The sequence below is a fragment of the Artibeus jamaicensis genome, unplaced genomic scaffold (assembly GCF_021234435.1).
Source record: "Artibeus jamaicensis isolate MK-2021 breed Jamaican fruit bat unplaced genomic scaffold, CSHL_Jam_final contig_135, whole genome shotgun sequence".
NCBI lineage: Eukaryota > Metazoa > Chordata > Mammalia > Chiroptera > Phyllostomidae > Artibeus > Artibeus jamaicensis.
In genome coordinates this window covers 1,420,121-1,439,030 of record NW_026521267.1, presented here as the reverse complement: position 1 = coordinate 1,439,030, position 18,910 = coordinate 1,420,121, and the positions used below count along the sequence as shown (strand labels likewise).

Here is an 18,910-nt window from a genome sequence, read left to right as displayed (position 1 = left end):
GTCCTGGGTGACATGATGGGCCTACAGAGCAAATTTGGATGAACACATTTTTTGGCACTCTTGACAATTTCCTTGCTTTACATCATCCTTTTTGAGGCCTACAGATTTTGGTCTTTCATGTCTTGATTTCATGGTAAAATCTCTTTGAGTTGACTTAAACTTTCTCTACTACACAGTTCATCAAATTTTCAATTTCCTCTCTCATACCAGGAAAACAAAAATTGTTATGACATCCAATGTTTTCATCAGATCTGTAAAAACTCCAAAATTATGGGTTTATATAAAGATGGAAGAATAAAAGGAGACAAGCTGGTTGTGTAGCATTTCTGTACTAGATTCACAGTAAAGAATGGTTTTCTCTCCTCTCTAGTTTGAAAAAAACACAAAATCTGATTTGCTGCTCAAGGAGCTCTATTTGGAAAATGCTCATCTGATGAAAGCACTTCAGATCACTGAAGAAAAGCAACGAGTAGCTGAGAAAAAAACCCAGATCTTGGAAGAAAAAGTTAGTGCTCTCAACAAACTAATCAGTAAGATGACTTCAGCATCCTTCTCTGTATAGACTGATTGTTTTCCTGGAATTCATTTTGAAGGAGCATCTTTTAAAATTAAGCCACTATGATGCCATAATTTTCTATGGCTCATTGGTCACACACTCCTGGACATATGAGCCAGATACTGGGGAAATAGACACATTGGAAAAGACTACATTTTTATTAGCAATCCTGGGTAATTTCCTGGTCACTAGTGAAATCAGGTTATGGGGCCTCTCAACAAAGAGCTAAAAAGAAAACACAGTAAAACAATTTCATATTGTGCTTTGACTTTGGCTGAAAGATTAAAATGAAAAATTAGGGCTCTGTACAGTTTTACCATTCTACTGTTACTGCTTTGGGTTTAAATCATTAGTATTCTCAATGATGGTTCTATACAGACTTTCCAGAAACGCTCACTCCCTGTGACTGTCACACAGTGGTAAAAGACAAAAGAAGGGAAGCCCCCTTTTTCAGGGACTGCTGCAGCATGGGATGATCTTTGGACAGTGTTTATGTTAGGTCTGTGACTTGGGAATATTTACTGCAAATGCAGTCTTTTCCTCACTGAAATGTTATCACACTGGAAATTGTATTATATGTTTAAAAAAAGTGTAGCTCTGTGCTCTGGCTGGGTGGCTCAGTTGGTTGGAGCATCATCCTATATACCAAAGGGCTGTCTGTGGATTCAATCCCCTGGTCAGAGTAGCAACCTAGGCTGTGCTGCAATGCACATATGGAAGGCAAATGATCAATGTTTCTCTCTCACATCAACATTTCTGTCTCTCCATTCCTCTCTAAAATCAATTAAAAAAAACAAACACACATCCTTGGGTGAGGACTTTTTAAAAAGTACTTTTATATCAAAAATATACAAATTTTGATGATTTGGTTTACTGTAATATGAAGTCACTATTACAATAAATTTTTTATTAAAATTGATTTAACTTCATTTTGAACTTAATTATAAAATATTTCAAATATATAAAAGTAGTTTTATAAGAAAGAGGTATAAAGCTTAGTTCTTAGAAAGATTCAACAACATTAACTGATTATATTCCCAATAAAAATATAAACTACCTCAATCAACCACTTGTCCCAAAAATGGGCACTTCTAAAGTTTATATGTTCAACTAGATAAGCAAATTAAATGATATGAAAAAAAGAGCAATGAATGGGGATTACTAATGCTAGTTATTAAATAGCAAGTCTCACTATAGTTTGGGTTACATGAGTATATACATTTGTCAAAACTCGTCAAAGGATACACATCTTCATTCACTTTGGGCTTCTGGCTGGGACTGGAGTAACAAGGAGATTGAATCTAATAGACCTGAACAACACTATCAACCAACTGATGCTTATAGAACCAAACAGCCAACAACAGCAGAAATTGGAACATTCACCAGACTAGACCATATTCTGGACCTTGAAACAATTCTCAAGAAAGTAAAAGGACTTGAGTCATATATAAAGTATGTTCTCTGACCACAGTGGAATTAGACATCAAGACCAGAATATTTGGAAAATCCCCAAATATTTAGGAAAAGAATAACACACTGCTAAATAACCCACAAAACAAAGAAGAAATCAGAGGGGGAAATTAGAAAATATTTTAAACTGAATGAAAATGAAAATGTATAAATGGAGCTACTGCATTACTTAAGGAAAAATTCATAGCACTAAATATTAGTAATAGAAAAGAAGCAAGTTCTCAAAATCAATGACCCCAGCTTCCACCTTAAATAACTGGAAAAAGAACAGCAAGTTAAAACTAAAGTAATCAGAATAAAGTAAATGATGATCATAGCAGAAGTCAAGGAACAGAAGTTGGCAAACCACATTTTCTGTATGTGTGTGTTTATGTATGTATTTTTAAGTATATTTTATTGTTATGCTATTAGTTTTACCAATTTTCTTCCTCTATCCCTCTCAGCCCTGTACCCCACAACCATCCAGCATTCCCCTCCCTTAGTTCATGTTCATAGGTTGTACACGAGTTCTTTGACTTGGTTCCTATCTCATTCTTAACTTCTCCCTATCTATTTTATGCTTACCAATTATGCTTCTTATTGCCTGTACCTTCCCCCCTCTATTCTTCCTTTCCTCTTCCCCGCTGAAAACCCTGCATGTGGTGTCCATTTCTCTGATTCTGTCCCTGTTTTAGTTGTTTGCTTAGTGTTTGTTTTCATGTTGTTGTTATTTTTAGCTTCAGTTGTTGATAGTTGTTTTTGACATTTTACTGTTCATAGCTTTTGCTCTTCAATTTCTTAGGTAAGTCCCTCTAGCATTTCGTATAATAAAGGCTTGGTGATGATGAACTGCTTTAGCTTTACCTTATCTGGGAAGCACTTCATCTGCTCATCTATTCTAAATGATAGCTTTGCTGGAGAGAGTCTTCTTGGATGTAGGTCCTTGCCTTTCATGACTTGGAATACTTCTTTCCAGCACGTTCTTGCCTTAAGTTTTCTTTTGAGAAGTCAGCTGATAGTCTAATGGGAACTCCTTTGTAGGTAACTGTCTCCTTGCCTATTGCTGCTATTAAGATTCTCTCTTTATCTTTAATCTTGGGTAATTTAATGATGATGTGCCTTGGTGTGTTCCTCTTTGGGTCCAATTTCTTTGGGACTGTCTGGGCTTCCTGGAAGTCTATTTATTTCTTTTACCAGATTGGGGAAGTTTTCCTTCATTTGTTCAAATAAGTTTTCCATTTCTTGTTCTTCTTCTGGCACCTCTATAATTCAGATTTTGAACATTTAAAGTTGTCCCAGAGGTTTCTAAGCCTCTCCTCATTTTTTTGAATTCTAGTTTCTTCATGCTGTTTCAGTTGGATGTTTTTTCCTTTTGTTCCAAATCATTAAGTTTCCTTCCTGTTACTGTTGGTTTCCTGAATATTTTGCTTTAATTTCACTTTGGGTAGCTTTCATTTGTTCCGTCATTTTCGACCAAGCTGAATCAGTTCTGCAAGCATCTTGATTATTAGAGTTTTGAACTCTCCATCTGATAGACTGGCTAGCTCCTCATGGCTTAACTCTTTTTTTGGAGTTCTGATCTGTTCTTTCATTTGGGACATATTTCTTTGTCTCAGCACACCTGCTAAGTTGTAAGGGAGCGGGTCTTAGGTATTCACCAGGGCAGGGCAACCCTCTTTGCTGTCTGTGGGGGAGGGGCTAAAGAGGGAAAAATGCAGCTTGCTTGCTGGGCTCTAGCTCAACTTTCCAACAAACTCTCATGTGAGACTGGGAGTTTTTCCCACCATGGCAACCCCCACTGTAGTCCAGTCAGCTCTGAGTCTCAGTTTCCCAGTTTGGCTAGCCCCACCCACATGGCCTGCTACCTCACCAGGTGTTTTCAGCCATCCCTGCCCACACAGTCCGCCTCTGTGCCCTGGGTTCTCTCATCTAGCCTCTGCCTTGAGGTCTGGTCCACTACCTTGCCACAGGGTCCTTTCAGCCAGTCCTGCCCACGTGGTCCACCACCTTGCCTCGGGTCCTCTCCGTCTGCCTTTCTCACTCCTACTGGTCTAGTTGGCCTGGTTCACTGTTTCTTTAATTCCTTGGTTGTTGGAGTTCCACGCAGTTTGATTTTCTGGAACTTCTGGTTGTTTATTGTTTTTAGATTAGTTGTTATCCTCCTTTTGGTTGTGTGAGGAAGGGAAGGGTTTCTACCTATACCTCCATCTTGGCCGAAACTCCACAAACTACATTTTTAACAGGTTAAGCCCAATTCTGTAGCCTGCCTTTGTGCTACAGTGGCAGCCATGAAAGACTCTGGCCTACAAAGTCTAAGATATAGAAAAAGTCTATTGATCCCTGCAGTAGAAAACCAGAAAAAGAAAAAGCTAATGGAGGCAAAGGCTGGTTCTTTGAGAAGATTAATAAAATTGGTAAACCTATAGTCAAGATGATCATGATAAAAAGAAATTACCAACATCAGGAATAAAATAGGTGACATCACTACAGAATATACACAAAGCCTAATAAGGCAATATACACAATACTATGCCAATAAATTCAATAACTTATAATGGAGGAGATGGAAATTATCAAAGATCATTATAGAAGAATAAACTGAATAGACCTATATCTTTGAGAGTAATTGAAACTGTGATTAACCTTCCTACAAAGAAACTCCAGGCCCAGGTGTTTTAAATGTGAGTTCTGCTAAACATTTAAGGAAGACATAATATCAAGTGTACAAAACTCTTCTAAAAAAATTGAAGAGAGGGAAGTATCTCCCAACCCATTCTATGACGACATTATGAATGTCATAAACATGACAAGCAAAAAACACTACAGACCAATATCTAGATAAAAAATGATAAACAATATTTTAGCAAATCAAACCCTAGTTATTATCAGGAATGCAGGGTTAGTTTAACCTAGGAAGGGGTTGGGACAGGGATCTAGAAAAAAAGAAAAAAAACTCATGGACATGTATTTTTACTCAACAATGTGGTGATTATGGTGGGGGGAAGGGATTGGTGGAGATGGGGAGACAAATGGTAATGGAATAAACACAATAAAAAATGAACTATAAAAAATTTTGGGAAAAAAAATACATGAAAGATCAACATTTCTCCCCACAAAAGATTCACACCCAGATGGTACTGTCAGTATTAAAGCCATTACATTTCTATTTAAAACAGGCAAAGGAATGAACACCAACTTAGTTTTACATACCAGGCACTGACACCAAAGCTGGCAGTGGTGGCTATTCAGTGTTCTCACCTTCATGTGATTCAGGTAGTCCCTTCACTGATCTGGGCAGCCTATTACTATAACCACTGATGGGGTGCAGGAGAAGTGGTGCTAGTCTAGTATCAGGCCTTGCCTTTCAGAAAACTAACAATGCTGACTTCCATCCTCTTGGCACTGTGGGAATCCTGAGCTGCCTGGTCAGAAGTCCAGCTAGCTTTCTGGAGTAAGCCACATGGAGAGACCACAAAAAAGTCAGGAGAGCAAGCCAACCAGCCACCATCTGAATATGACCACACCAGAGACCTCAAGGAAGATCTATAGAACCACCCAATGGAGCCCGGTCAACCACAGAATTGTGAGAGCTGATAAAATGGTATGGTTTAAAGCCACTGTTTTGGGTGGTTTGTTTCATAGAACAGATCATTGACAACACTGACAAAGCATGTGTGTACATTCCCCTCTCCCAAAACATTAGAAACCAACATCACTGACAGGTGAAAAATTCATCTACAAAATAACAGAAAATCATACATTACAGTTCACTAAATGGCCAGGAAGAGTGTAGCTCAGGGAATACAAATAGTTTTCTTTTTTAATTTTATACACACCCAGGGATATGTTTATTGATTTGAGAGATGTAAGAGATTATTGATTTTTGATATGAGAGAAACACTGACAGGTTGCCTCCTATATGCACCCTGACAAGGGCTTGAACCCGCAACCTAGGTATGTCACTTAGGTTGACATACAGAATCAACCTCCAACATTTTGGTGTATGAACCAATGTTCCAACCAACTGAGCCACTAAGTCAGGGCAGAAATGCAAGTAGGTGCTTGCGTCGTACTTAGGTATTTGTTGGCTTCAGAACTTGTCAAACCCTGTTCTCATCACATTTTGATAAGAAGAAAAAGTGTTTCAACACTCATTGTTTGCTTAGGACTTGTCATGGTTGCTAGAACTTGTATGCATCACAACACCGCCCTGCAAGAGAAAATGCTTCATCATTCGGTAGTTGTCATTTGCAGCATGTGTCATGAGTTCTAGAACAAATTAACGATGAGCACTGAGGTACCACTAGAGGTTAACAATAGCATTCTATTCATATAATTCATAACATTAGGGAGTTAAGTAAGAAACAGTATGATCATAACTCAAGTTCCAAAGGCATACTTCAAAAAACCATATTTATTAATTACCACAATTTTATTTTAAATTATGGTATTGAATTTATTTTGAGGCTTCAAGTTACAGTGACAGAGGCCATAAGCTTTGGTATTTTTCCTGGAGAAGTATGAGAAAGGAGAATGAGAAAAGACACTGTGGCTTCCAATAAGGCCATAAAAAAGATAAGCGCCACATATTATCAGCAGCAGTCAACATTTTCCCAAAAGTTCCAAACCAATAAAAAAAAAGTTCTAGACAACAAAATCAATATGAAAAAGAAATGAGTTTATATAAATATCAAAATGTAGCCAAGCCATCATAATTTACAACTTTTGTACATATATCAGCCAAAGCCAGTTAAATAATAGAAAAAAGAATTCATTCACACTAGGAACAAAAAGTAGAAAATAACTGGGAAACCACTAAAAAGAAATGGTGTACTTTACATGTGTAACTATCTAACAGTGATCACATGGGATTGTGATATTTAGGAGACAAAAGGAGAACTTTCATTTTCTACATTATTTATTTTTTAACTTTTAAACCTATACATATACAAGTATTACCTTTAAAGTTCTAGCCAAAATCCTAAGTACAGTCAATAAAATTTCAAATTTTCAAATATTATATATTCATTTCACATATGGGATATATCTTATCATTTTATTTGGGGACTTAAACACAAAAGAACATTGTATCATTTAAGTTCCGATGTAATGGAGGGCTGGCAACATGGTAATGGTCTTCATAGCTCTTTATCCTCACAGCTGACTTACATGGATTTTAGGGCTCACCAGTGTGCATGATTCCATGTGCTCTGGGTGTAAATATAAAGGAGGAAAGTGACTGCAAACCCACAATTAACATATAAACATCATCAATCTCATTCACTGTTTATCAGCAGAGATATAAATGAAAATATGAGCTGGCTACCAAAATTAAGGGGAGAAATCATTTTAAATTATGAAAATAATCTGCACAGGGCACCCTAAAACATACAGATCCACGTCCTAGGTAAAGCCTCTCTATAACTTGATTTTGGCCAGAAACATTCCCCTATATAAAAACAAAGCTGTGTGTATAGTATGTACGAGGTACCAGGCTTATCTAATCTTTTATATTTTAATGTCTCCTTCAGATTCCTAGGCTGGTAAGGGAGGGGACTAAGAGTAGGGAAAGGCTACTGATCACCAAGCAGTGAAGATTCACTCTGTGCCTCTCCAACTCCTACCACTCATAGTTCTCAAACAATAAAAACTGCACTTCACTTAGTTGACCAACTGTTCATGTGACTTTTCTGTCAATGGGAATCTGGGGGAAACTATAGAGTTTCTTTTCTAGCCCCGATTTCTATTTCCCTTTCCAAAGTGGTGATACTGGTACTCTCACAGACAGGCAAGAGCCAGGCAAGCCACCACTGTTAGAAATGGGCTGGTTCATTGTGTCTTTCCTTTTTCTTCACAAATAGCCCAGCAATTGTCATTAAGCATTATATATACTGAAAACTTTTATAGACCATCATCTCCACTTGCCCATGTGATTTGGGAACACACACTCCAGGAATTCAGCTCCTTGGCTTACACAATGCACACTACCAGAAACAACACAAAATGCACAGGGACCTTCTTTCTCCCTGCAATAGCCAAGTGTAACCCTCTTATTGTTTAAAAGATTCATATGTATGGTAATAAATATTTACTTTCACTGAAAAAACACACATACTGTAGTAACTATAGGAATGTTATAATTATAGATGCTGATTACAAAAAAGAGGAAGAATCCTATACAATAGAAAAACAGACCATTCTTAGCCAAGTATTCTGGTTACATTAAAGAATGTCTATAACATTTAAAACCAAAAAGGATGGGACAAGGCAGGGTGGAGAAGGAAGTGTAGAAGTTTGTGTGGAGGGATTCAGCCTCATACCACTGAGAAGCTTGGCAGGGTGACCTCAATATGAGGTTACCACAGAACGTGCTCCAGAACGCCTTGTCTAATCAGCTGCTCACACTTCCCCCGAGGTAGAAAGTGCTAAGTAGAACAGATGGTAGAGAGAAAGAGAGATTGGAAAAGAATTTTAAATTACATTTTACATTATTAAAAAGCAGCAACTGGTTATATATTTTTCAAATTTCAATAGTTATACAGTTAAAAGCTAAACTTAAGTATATTTGCTGTTTTCATCAACTGAAACTGATGGGAGGTAGAAGTGTATTGAATTCTTATTTTAATAAACAAATTCATAGTTTGCTTAAGTTAAAGACTTCTGAATTCTAGTATGTATTTTCCTTAGTATTTGCATTTGAATTTATGCAGAGAAAACCCGGGTAAGTGAGATTTTTACACACCAAATAGATAAATTGTACAAGTCATTAGGAAGACCAACAAAGGAACGCTTCATTAAACTATTTATTCTAATTATGGTGACAACTTTTCCCTTGTACTTTTCAAGGATCAAAAGTATTTGTAACCTATGAGGTAGGTACTATTCACACTATGTTGTTAAGACACCTACACCTCGCTAACGAAATCACTCGTCCTCCATGTCCTAAGAGGATACTCCCTCATTGTGAAGTGGAAAGGAGTTTCCTTGCATCTCTACACACAGTGGCTTAAACCGGAAGTGAACATTTCCTAAACTTTGGAATGAGGAAGTACAGGAAGCAAGGGAGGAAGACCTTCCAAGCTCATGAATGACTAAAGTAATCTCAAAGAAAAGAAAGATATACTGGGGTAAAAACAACAACAAAAAAACAGTACATTATATAGTGCAGAGCAAACAGCCTTAGAAAATAATTGCAATAGAAGAGATTACTAAAAATATTTGAAGAAGCAAAACATAACTTTAGTAGCACTGTATACCTACAAGTCCCTCCTAATAAACTCAAAGGCCTTATATAATTCCTGTGGCCAAATACATTCCTCCAAATTAGTCAGGAAAACACATGGGCCAAGGACTATTATTTAACATGTTAAAAAGACTTTAGGAGGTATAAAGCCCTGGCTGGTATAGCTCAGTGGATTGAGCGCGGGCCTGCGAACCAGACAATCGCGGTTCGATTCCCAGTCAGGGCATATACCGGGGTTGCAGGCTGGTTCCCTGAAGGCCAGTTCCCAGCAGGGATGCATGAAAGGCAACCATACATTGATGTTTCTCTCCCTCTCTCCTTCCCTTCCCCTCTAAAGATAAATAAATAAAATATTTAAAAAAAAAAGACTTTAGGAGGTATAATATAAAAAGGGGGCCCACCACAACATACCACCAATACCACCAAAAAGGTGGGGACATGTTGGAATTATTTAACAATTATTCCAACTTTTTCTAAAAAGAGGGGTTTCCTGATTTCTAAACAAACACAAACATGTTTGCCATATTGATAGGCATAAGTGAATGTATGGTAAAAAAATATCTCCCTAATGTTTTATAGTATATGGACAGATTCCATGGAAAACTGATTTTAGATGTGGTGAGATACTTTTAGAAACACTTTAATATCAACTACAAAAGACTATGTGTTTTTTAAATTTTCCCATTTTTATAATGAAGGGTAGGATGATAGTAACAAAAGGCAGCTATTGGGGTGACAGGGGAACCAGTGTCACCCCAATAAATTTAGTAAAACATACAGTAAAATAATTATTTTGCCAGAAACAGTATTACCAAGAGAAAGGCTTCTGCATGGTCCACACAGAAAACAACTGTCTAACACAAGAGAAGATGGAAGAAGGGCTCAGCTGGGTTCCCACTTACCCAAGCTCTACCCAGGTATTCCCTGCCACTAAGGAATAACCACCATCTGGGCACACTGGGTGGGAAGATCAGCCATAAAGTTTGAGAAAAAAATTTCAACCACAGGATGGCGTTTAGGAAAAAGTGACATTTTCTCATATCTTGCTTTATAAGGATAGCTTTATTCTTGTGAACCAAAGCTTCACACTGGGTCCTCCAGAAATACAGATTTTTAGGAGACCGTTAATTTCAGTATTAATATTAATTCATTAGTATTGTTCAATTCATTAGTATCTGACTTCTCTAAGAGGATACTGGGAGGGAAATTCTGCCTTAACAAAAAAAAGATTTTAGGGTGTCTTGAAAATCTATCTTTAAAATATTTAACCTTGTTTTACAAAACTATCAAAGCTCTAATGGTACGCATAGACTAAGAGATCAAGAAAATTTTCTCTCTTAAGAAAATAAGTCTAAATGGAACAGAACAGAGAGCCCAGAAATCAACCCAATTCTCTACAGTCAATTAATATTTGACAAAGGGGGCAGTAACATAAAATGGAGTAAAGATAGTCTCTTCAACAAATGGTGTTGGGAGAACTGGACAGCTACGTGCAAAAAAATGAAACTTGAGCACAGACTTACACCATACACCAAAATAAATTCAAGGTGGAGAAAAGAGTTAAATGTAAGCCGTGACACCATTAAAGTCCTAGAGGAGAACATTGTCAAGAAAATCTCACATATTTCACACAGCAACTTTTTTAATGATATGTCCCCTAGGGCAAGGAATATAAAGGAAAGAATAAACAAGTGGGATTTCATCAAAATTAAAAGCTTCTGCGTGGCTAAAGAAAACAGGATTAAATTAGCAAGACAACCAACTGTATGGGAAAACATATTTGCCAATGATACCTCAGACAAAGGTTTAATCTCCAAAATATACAAAGAACTTACACGACTCCACTCTAAGAAGACACCCAACCCAATTAAAAAATGGGAAAAGGACTTGAACAAACACTTCTCCAAGGAGGACATATAGAACATTCAGAGACACATGAAGAGATGCTCAATATCATTAGCTATCAGAGAGAGGCAAATTAAAACCACAATGAGATACCACTTTACACCTGTCAGGATGGCTATCATAAACAAAGCAATAAACAACAAATGTTGGAGAGGTCTTGGGGAAAAGGGGTCCTTAGTTCACTGTTGGTGGGATTGCAGACTGGTACAACCATTCTGGAAAACAGTATGGAATTTTCTCAGAAAAATAAAAATCGACCTGCCTTTTGACCCAGCAATTCCACTGCTGGGATTATATCCTAAGAATCCTAAAACATCAATATCAAAGAACCTATGCACCACAATGTTCACAGCAGCACAATTTACAATAGCCAAGAGTTGGAAGCAACCTAGGTGCCCATCAGTAAATGAATGGATCAAAAATTGTGGTACATATACACAATGGAATTCTATGCTGCAGAGAGAAAGAAGGAGCTACTACCTTTTGCAACAACATGGATGGAAGTGGAAAGCATTATGCTGAGTGAAATAGGTGCTGAAAGACAAATACCATATGATCTCACCTTTAACAGGAAGCTAAACAACAAAACAAACAAGCAAGGAGAAGAAGAAAAAAAAAAAAAAGACACTGAAATAGAGAACAAGGGGACAGTGACCAGAGGGGAGAAGGAAGGGAAGTTAAGGGGAAAAGGGGGGAGGGATTTGGAAGAACAAATAGGAAGGACACAAGGATGAGAACTAAGGGGGGTCAAAATGGGAGGGAGGTGGGGAGCAAGGGGCGGGGGAGGCTGGGATGGGAGAAATAGACAAAAAACTGTACTTGAAAAATAACTAAATAAAATTAATTTTTTAAAAAAAGGAAAGAAAAAAAAAGAAAATAAGTCTAAGAACCACATAACCTGAAGCATTCTTTTGTTCCATTCCATAAACAAAGACAAAGGATCATTAGACACTAACCAGCAAGATGGGAGGCAAAAGAAAGTGGTTCTCATTAGGTCATTTTTCCTCCTATATTAATGTGACTATATAAAATTGAAATAGGATGAACATTAATTTTAACTAATGTGAAATTAATGTGAATTTGAAAGTTTCGAAGGAAAGACTATATTGAGATACTTAGTAAGAAAAAATTTTGTTTAAGTAAAACTTCATAGTTTTAGTCTTTCCCTAGTAAATTCTGTTAATATATTACTCAGAAATTTTTGATCTATATCATTATTTATTTGCTAAAGCATTAGGATTTAGCCCTGGCTCATGTGGCACAGCAGATTGAGCATAAAAGTGCAAACCATAGGGTCGCCAGTTTGATTCCCAGTCAGGGCACATGCCTAGGTTGCAGGTCAGGCCCCTAGTAGGGCATGTGAGAGAGGCAACCACACATTTGATATTTCTCTTCTTCCCTTCCTCTCTCTAAAAATAAATAAATAAAATCTTTAAAACAAGATAGAGAAATTTCTATCTCTCCAGAGAAAAAAAAAGAACTAGGATTTATAAGGTGAAATATAAACTAAACAAGCTTATCACCTTTTTAATTACAATTCAAAAATAAGGGCTAAATCCAACATTTTCAGACGAGATCGGGCGCGTTCAGGGTGGTATGGCCGTAGACAAAATCCAACATTTTCATAGTGCCTTAACTACAATAAGGCCCAGTGATAATTTCCCTGGAAAATGCTTAGTGTTAAATACAAGCAACATTCTATTAAATTAATTAATCTTTTCTTAATTGTACATATATGTAACATTTGCCTCAGCATTTCTTTATATATTTAGAAAAAGTAGTCTTACACTAAACATAATGCCTAGATATAAATGAGCATCACAAGGTGATGTTTACTTTGCTACTAATTTCAACGTTTCCACTATGCAACACTCTTAGAAGATTTCAAAAATCTTAATACAATAAAGATTATTTATAAAATAAATACCTGGCTATTTTTTTTTAATAGCACTGATGTACCATCATCAACTTCAAATTCTCCAAAGTCTTTTAGACATCGTACCTGAAAGGAAAAAATAACGTTTTATCTAAATTATTTAATATGTAGTGACCACAAAGTAAATAAAGATTATACAATATAAATACCCACACAGTAAAAGTATTAAGCTTTCTGTTGGCTTCTTCCTTCCCTGCATACTTAGTCCTAGTACTCCTACTATTGTATTCTAGTGGTTCCAATTGTACTGTTTTGATGGGGAGGAAGAAGAATAGCAAAATATGCAAATGTATGTGTACGCTAACAGCAAGGAAACCCAGGGAGATGCTGAAGGTAGGCATCACTTCATTCTTTCCCCTCTGCAAATACTGAAGTATTAAGCAGTAAAACAATCTATTTACAAAGAAAAGAGATCAATTCCAACCTACCTCTTATAGGTCCCTCCCATGAATATCAATTTCTGAGAATAGAACATAGGTAAGTTTGCAAAACTTCAGTTTTACAAAGATTTTCCCAATCTCCTTTGATATTCTCACTCTTTCCCCCAAATCCTTATAACTAAATCAAGAAAGAGCAGATGCAGATTCATGTTATAAAAATCAGGAGAGGTTTTTAGTTGGAAGGTGGGAGGCATAAGACTACTTTTTGATAACCACTTCTACAACTGCAGAAGAAGAATGTCCCTGGAGAGGTTACAGACCTTGCCAGAGTTCCAACTGCTACCAAAGGAAACCAGGACACTTTTTCATCTTCTATGAGAAGTCAGGACTGGAGTTTATTCTCCTTAGCACTAGGATTGGTATTAGTAAAGCTAACTTGAGCAGTAAGTTTCAGGCATCTACTTTTCCTAGGTAATTTCAGGATGTCCTATAATTCCTCCAGAATCCTACCATGACTCAATCACGTATTTTAACTTAGTTTGAGGAATACTATTTTAGAAAATTCCCTACCACCACTAACACCTTTGACATCTTTAAATATATTATAGAAAATCATGAATATACTCAAAAGTAAAAAAAAAAAAAAAAAAATTAGGGAACTCAAAGTCCTATCAACTAGCATCAGTTATCAGCATCAGGCCCACTTTGTTCCCTTTCCAACTTCTAGATTTTTAAGCAAATCCTAAACATAATTTCATCTATAAATATTATCTACTTCTACAAAATGAGATTCTTTTTTAAAAATATAATCTCAATACCATTACTACAACTTATTAATTAGGAACTTTTAAATCATGAAATTTCCAATTATTACGATGGTGGCGTAGGTAAACACAGCTCATCTCCTTGCACAACCACATCAAAATTACAAGTATACTAAATAAAAACCATCATTCAGAACTGTCAGAAACTGAGCTGAATGAGTCCTACAACTATGGAATTATAGAAGAAACCACATTAAGTCTGGTAGGACAGACGGAGACACAGAATGGACTGGTCCAACAGCCAAATGTGGCACATAGAAATCAGGAGAGGTATCTTAGAAGCAAAGCGTCCCTGGCCCATACCAGGTCCCCCAAGCCAGGGTTGCAGTACCAGGAAGATAAGACTTTATAACTTCTAGCTATAAAAACCAGCAGGGATTGAGGTTGGGGAAGACAGAAACTGATGGACTCCCTGGCAGTTCCTCTTGAAGAGCCATTGCACAGATTTACTTGGACTTACTCCCTCTGAGCACCAGTGTAGGGGCAGCAGATTGAAAGACATCAGAGATGCAGGGAGGAACTGAACTATCTGGCATCAAGGCAAGAGCTAGGGGATAGCTTTCTCCCAGAGAAAAGTGATGTCAGACACCATGATTCCTTTTCTGAGTCCCCTCCCCACCACAGAGCTGGCAGGGGGGCAATATATCTGAGACACCATCAACTTGGCTCACACTGTTTGCCCCAACCTGGTGATTCCCTGAAGCCCTGCCCCATCCAACTTTCAGGCTCACCTAAGATATTTCCAGAAGCTTTTTCATATGAATGTCTTTTCTTGACCCATATTTCAGATTTTTCTAAATTCTCTCAAACAAGCAAAATCTGGCTTCAGCAAGCCAGTACCTCTCACTAAGTTGTGCCCCAGGCCCGGCACTAGCAGCAGCCTGCCTTGCACCTCTAAGCCCTGCATAAGTAGCAACCATCTGGAGATCATTTTGTAGCATTGTTCTGAGTGGACAGAACACAGGCAGCTCCTGACCGTGGATGTACCAACAGCAATTAAGGCTCAACTACAACCAGATGGTGTATACAGCCCACACAGTTGGGTGCATCATGAATACCCAACTTGAGTAATAGAGGAGGCTGTGCCACTGGACCCTACAGGATACCTACTACAGTAAGTCACTCTATCAAGCCTGGGAAATGTAATAGCTCTACCTAATAAATAAAAAGAAACACAAGGAAGCTGCCAAAATGAGGAGACAAAGAAACATGGTCCAAATGTAAGAACAGAGCAAAACTCCAGAAAAGAAATGAACAAAATGGAGAAAAGCAATCTATCAGATATAGAGTTAAAAACACTGGTTATAAGGATGCTCAAGGAACTCTGTGAGGATGTCAACAGTGTAAAAAAGGATTTTTCTGCCTTTGTTTCCAGTCGGAAACAAAGGATACACTAACTGAAATAAAGAACAATTTGCAGAGAATCAACATTAGAGTGGATGAAGCCGAGAATCAAATCAGCAATTTAAAATATATGGAAGCAAAAAACAACCAATCAGAACAACAAGAAAAAAGAATCCCCCCAACACAAAAAAATTAGGATAGTCTAAGAGCCTCTGGGACAACTTCATGCATACTAACATTTTAAGGGTGCCAGAAGAAGACAAAGAGCAACAAATTGGAAATCTGTTTGAAAAAATAATGAAAGAAAATCTCCCTAACTGGGGACAAGGAAATAGACATACAAGTCCAAGAAGCACAAATAGTACCAAAAGGAACCCAAGAAGCACAAAGAGTACCAAAAGGAACCCACTGCAAGACACTTCATAATTAAAATGCCAAAAAGGAAAGGAGAATCTTAAAAGCAATAAGAGAAAAGCAGTTAGTTATGTACAAGGAAGTCCCCATAATACTGTCAGATGATTTCTCAAAAGAAACTTTGCAGACTAGAAGAAATTGGCAAGAAATCATCAAAGGGGTAAAAAGCAAGGACCTACAACAAAGATTACTTTACCCAGTAGTGGAACTGCCAGGTCAAAAGGCAGATGCATTTTTACTTTTCTGAGAAAATTCCATACTGTTTTCCACACTGGCTATACCAGTCTGTATCCCCACCAACAGTGCATCAGGGTTCCCTTTTCTCCACATCCTCTCCAACACTTGTTGTTTGTAGATTTTTTTATGATGGCCATTGTGACCCATGTGAAGTGATATCTCCTTGTGGTTTTAATTTGCATCTCTCTAATGGCTAGTGATGCTGAGCTCCTTTTCATATGTCTCAGGATCTTCTGTATGTCCTCCTTGGAAAAGTGTCTGTTCAAGTCCTTTGCCCATTTTTTAATTGGGTTGCTTGTCTTTTTAGAGTGGAGTCATGTAAGTTCTTTATATATTTTGGAGATCAAACCCTTGTCTGAGGTGTCACTGGCAAATATGTTTTCCCATACAGTTGGTCCTCTTTCCATTTTAATGCTATTTTCTTTAGCCATGCAGAAGCTTTTTATTTTGATGAGATACCATTTGTTTCTTCTTTCCTTTATGTCCCTTGCTCTAGGGCACATATCAGTGAAAATATTGCTGTATGGAATAGCTGAGATTTTTCCACCTATGTTCTCCTCTACGACTTTTATGGCATTGTGACTTGTATTTAAGTCTTTTACCACCTTGAATTTATTTTTGTGTATGGTGTAAGTTGGTGCTCAAGTTTCATTTTTTTGCATGTAGCTGTCCAGATTTCCCAACACCATTTGTTAAAGAGGCTATTTCTACTCCATTTTATGCTTCTGCTCCCTTTGTCAAATATTAGTTGACCATAGCCTAAAAACCCTGAAAAACAAATCCAAAAGACCATATGCACTCCCATGTTCATAGCAACACAATTTACAACAGCGAAAATTTTGGAAGCCACCTAAGTGCCCATCAATAAATGAATGGATCAAAAAACTATGATACATTCACACAATGGAATACTATGCAACAGAAAAAAAGGAGCTACTACCCTTTACAACAGCATGGATGAAAGTGGACAGCATTATGCTAAGTAAAATAAGCCAGGCAGTAAAAGACAAATACCATCTGAACTCACCTATAAGTGGAACCTAATCAACGTAACAAACACGCAAAATATAACTAGAGACACTGAAATTAAGAACAAACTGACAGTAACTAGAGGTGGGAAGGGATAATGGGACGAAAGGGGGGAAGGTTTTCAGGAACATCTATAAAACCAAGGGGGACACATGGACAAAACCAAGGGAGGTAGGATCAGGTGTGGGAGGTGGGGATGGTTGGGGTGGAGGGGAGTGATGGGGGGAAAACAGAGACAATTGTACTTAACAATAAAAAAAAGTAAAAAAAAGTTACCCAGCAAAGCTATAAAATGATAAAGAGCTTCTAGAGAAGAAAAAGATAAAGGAGTTCATCATTACGACACCAGTATTATATGCGATTGTAAAAGGTCTTCTTTAAGAAGATCATAACTATGAATAATAAAATGTCAATACGTATCTATCAACAATTGAACCTAAAAACAAAATAAACAAGCCAGAAGAACAGAAACAGGATCACAGATAGACAAGATTTTGATGGTTGCCAGATGGGAGGGTGTCAGGGAAACAGGTCAAAAAGGTGAAGGATTAAGAATTACAAATTGTTGGACTTCCGCCAAGATGGAGGCATAGGTGGATGTGTCGTGCCTTCTCACACAACCAAGTTTAGACACAACTAAATATTAGCAACAGAAAACACAGCCAGAACACGGAAAATTGAACTTTATGGAAGTCCGTTAACAACAAATTCTTCAGCCTGAAGAGTAAGGGAGGAAACCAGTGGCTGGTGAAGCGGGGTTGCACAGGATGACTCGGTCAGACGAACTCAGGTGCGTGGAATCCAGGCGCAGGGTTGGACCTAGTGAGCAACCGACTGAGCGACCAGGCGAGCGACCGTGGGGGAGACAGCGGGGGAGCGGGGCTGCATGTTGACTGTGGTCCCGCATTTGTGTGCGGGTGGACAGGCAAGGGAGTGGGCGGTGGGTTCCCGTGGCAAGCGGCAGTGGGGGGCGCCGCCATTTCCCTACTATGACCCCACCTCCACATACAGCGTCCTAACCCAGCGACTCTGAGTGGCCCGGCCCAGGTGAACCACCTAAGGCGCTGCTCCTCACCCAGCTGTGAGTAACAGCAGAGGGGTAGCCATTTCCCCGCTCTGACCACGCTTCCACATACAAACCAGTGACCTGGGAGTCCAAGGCGCCGCTTCTCTCACTTAAAGGGCGCGAACAGACCAAAAGTGGTGCAAGAAGATCTCAAAGCCCTAGAGCCTATAGATCTAAGCGATGAAGAAATAGCAAAACTCTCAGACAGACAGTTTAAAACACTGGTCATCAGGATCCTCATAGAACTGGTTGATTATAGCCACAAATTAGACAAATATATGAAGGCGAAACTAATTGAAATGAATGGAATTGCACAGGAAACCAATAGTAATGGAAAGGAGACTGGGACTCAAATCAAGGGAGTGGACCAGAAGAAAGCAAATAATGGCCAAACAGAAAAGAGTCAAGAAGCAAGAATTCAAAAAAATGAGGAGAGTCTTAGGAACCTCCAGGACATCTTTAAATGCTCCAACATCCGAATTATAGGGGTACCAGAAGGGGGAAAGGAACAGCCACCAGTGGAAAAC

General features: G+C 38.0%; 2 protein-coding genes across 14 annotated transcripts in view; one reads left to right on the top strand and one right to left on the bottom strand.

The window, feature by feature from the left end:
* The window catches only part of NINL (ninein like), a 208,288-nt gene extending 201,822 nt beyond the window's left edge, over positions 1 to 6,466 (top strand). For all 7 annotated transcript variants that reach the window (XM_053667257.1, XM_053667264.1, XM_037155282.2 and 4 more), the window contains one exon: positions 371 to 6,466. In XM_053667257.1, the coding sequence (XP_053523232.1) occupies positions 371 to 562 (192 nt within the window). In that variant the 3' untranslated portion in view covers positions 563 to 6,466. The remainder of the gene's footprint in view (positions 1 to 370) is intronic.
* Positions 6,467 to 6,481: 15 nt separating this feature from the next.
* GINS1 (GINS complex subunit 1) overlaps positions 6,482 to 18,910 on the bottom strand; it is a 54,896-nt gene continuing 42,467 nt past the window's right edge. For 2 of the 7 annotated variants that reach the window (XM_037155290.2, XM_053667277.1), the window contains exons 6-7: positions 13,081 to 13,155; positions 6,482 to 8,430 (exon numbers count right to left, since the gene is read on the bottom strand). In XM_037155290.2, coding sequence (XP_037011185.1) covers positions 8,362 to 8,430; positions 13,081 to 13,155 — 144 coding nt within the window. In that variant the 3' untranslated portion in view covers positions 6,482 to 8,361. Of the gene's footprint in view, positions 8,431 to 11,309; positions 11,369 to 13,080; positions 13,156 to 18,910 lie in introns of those variants that run through there. The other 5 variants (XM_037155287.2, XM_037155291.2, XM_037155286.2 and 2 more) reach the window with 5 other exon arrangements.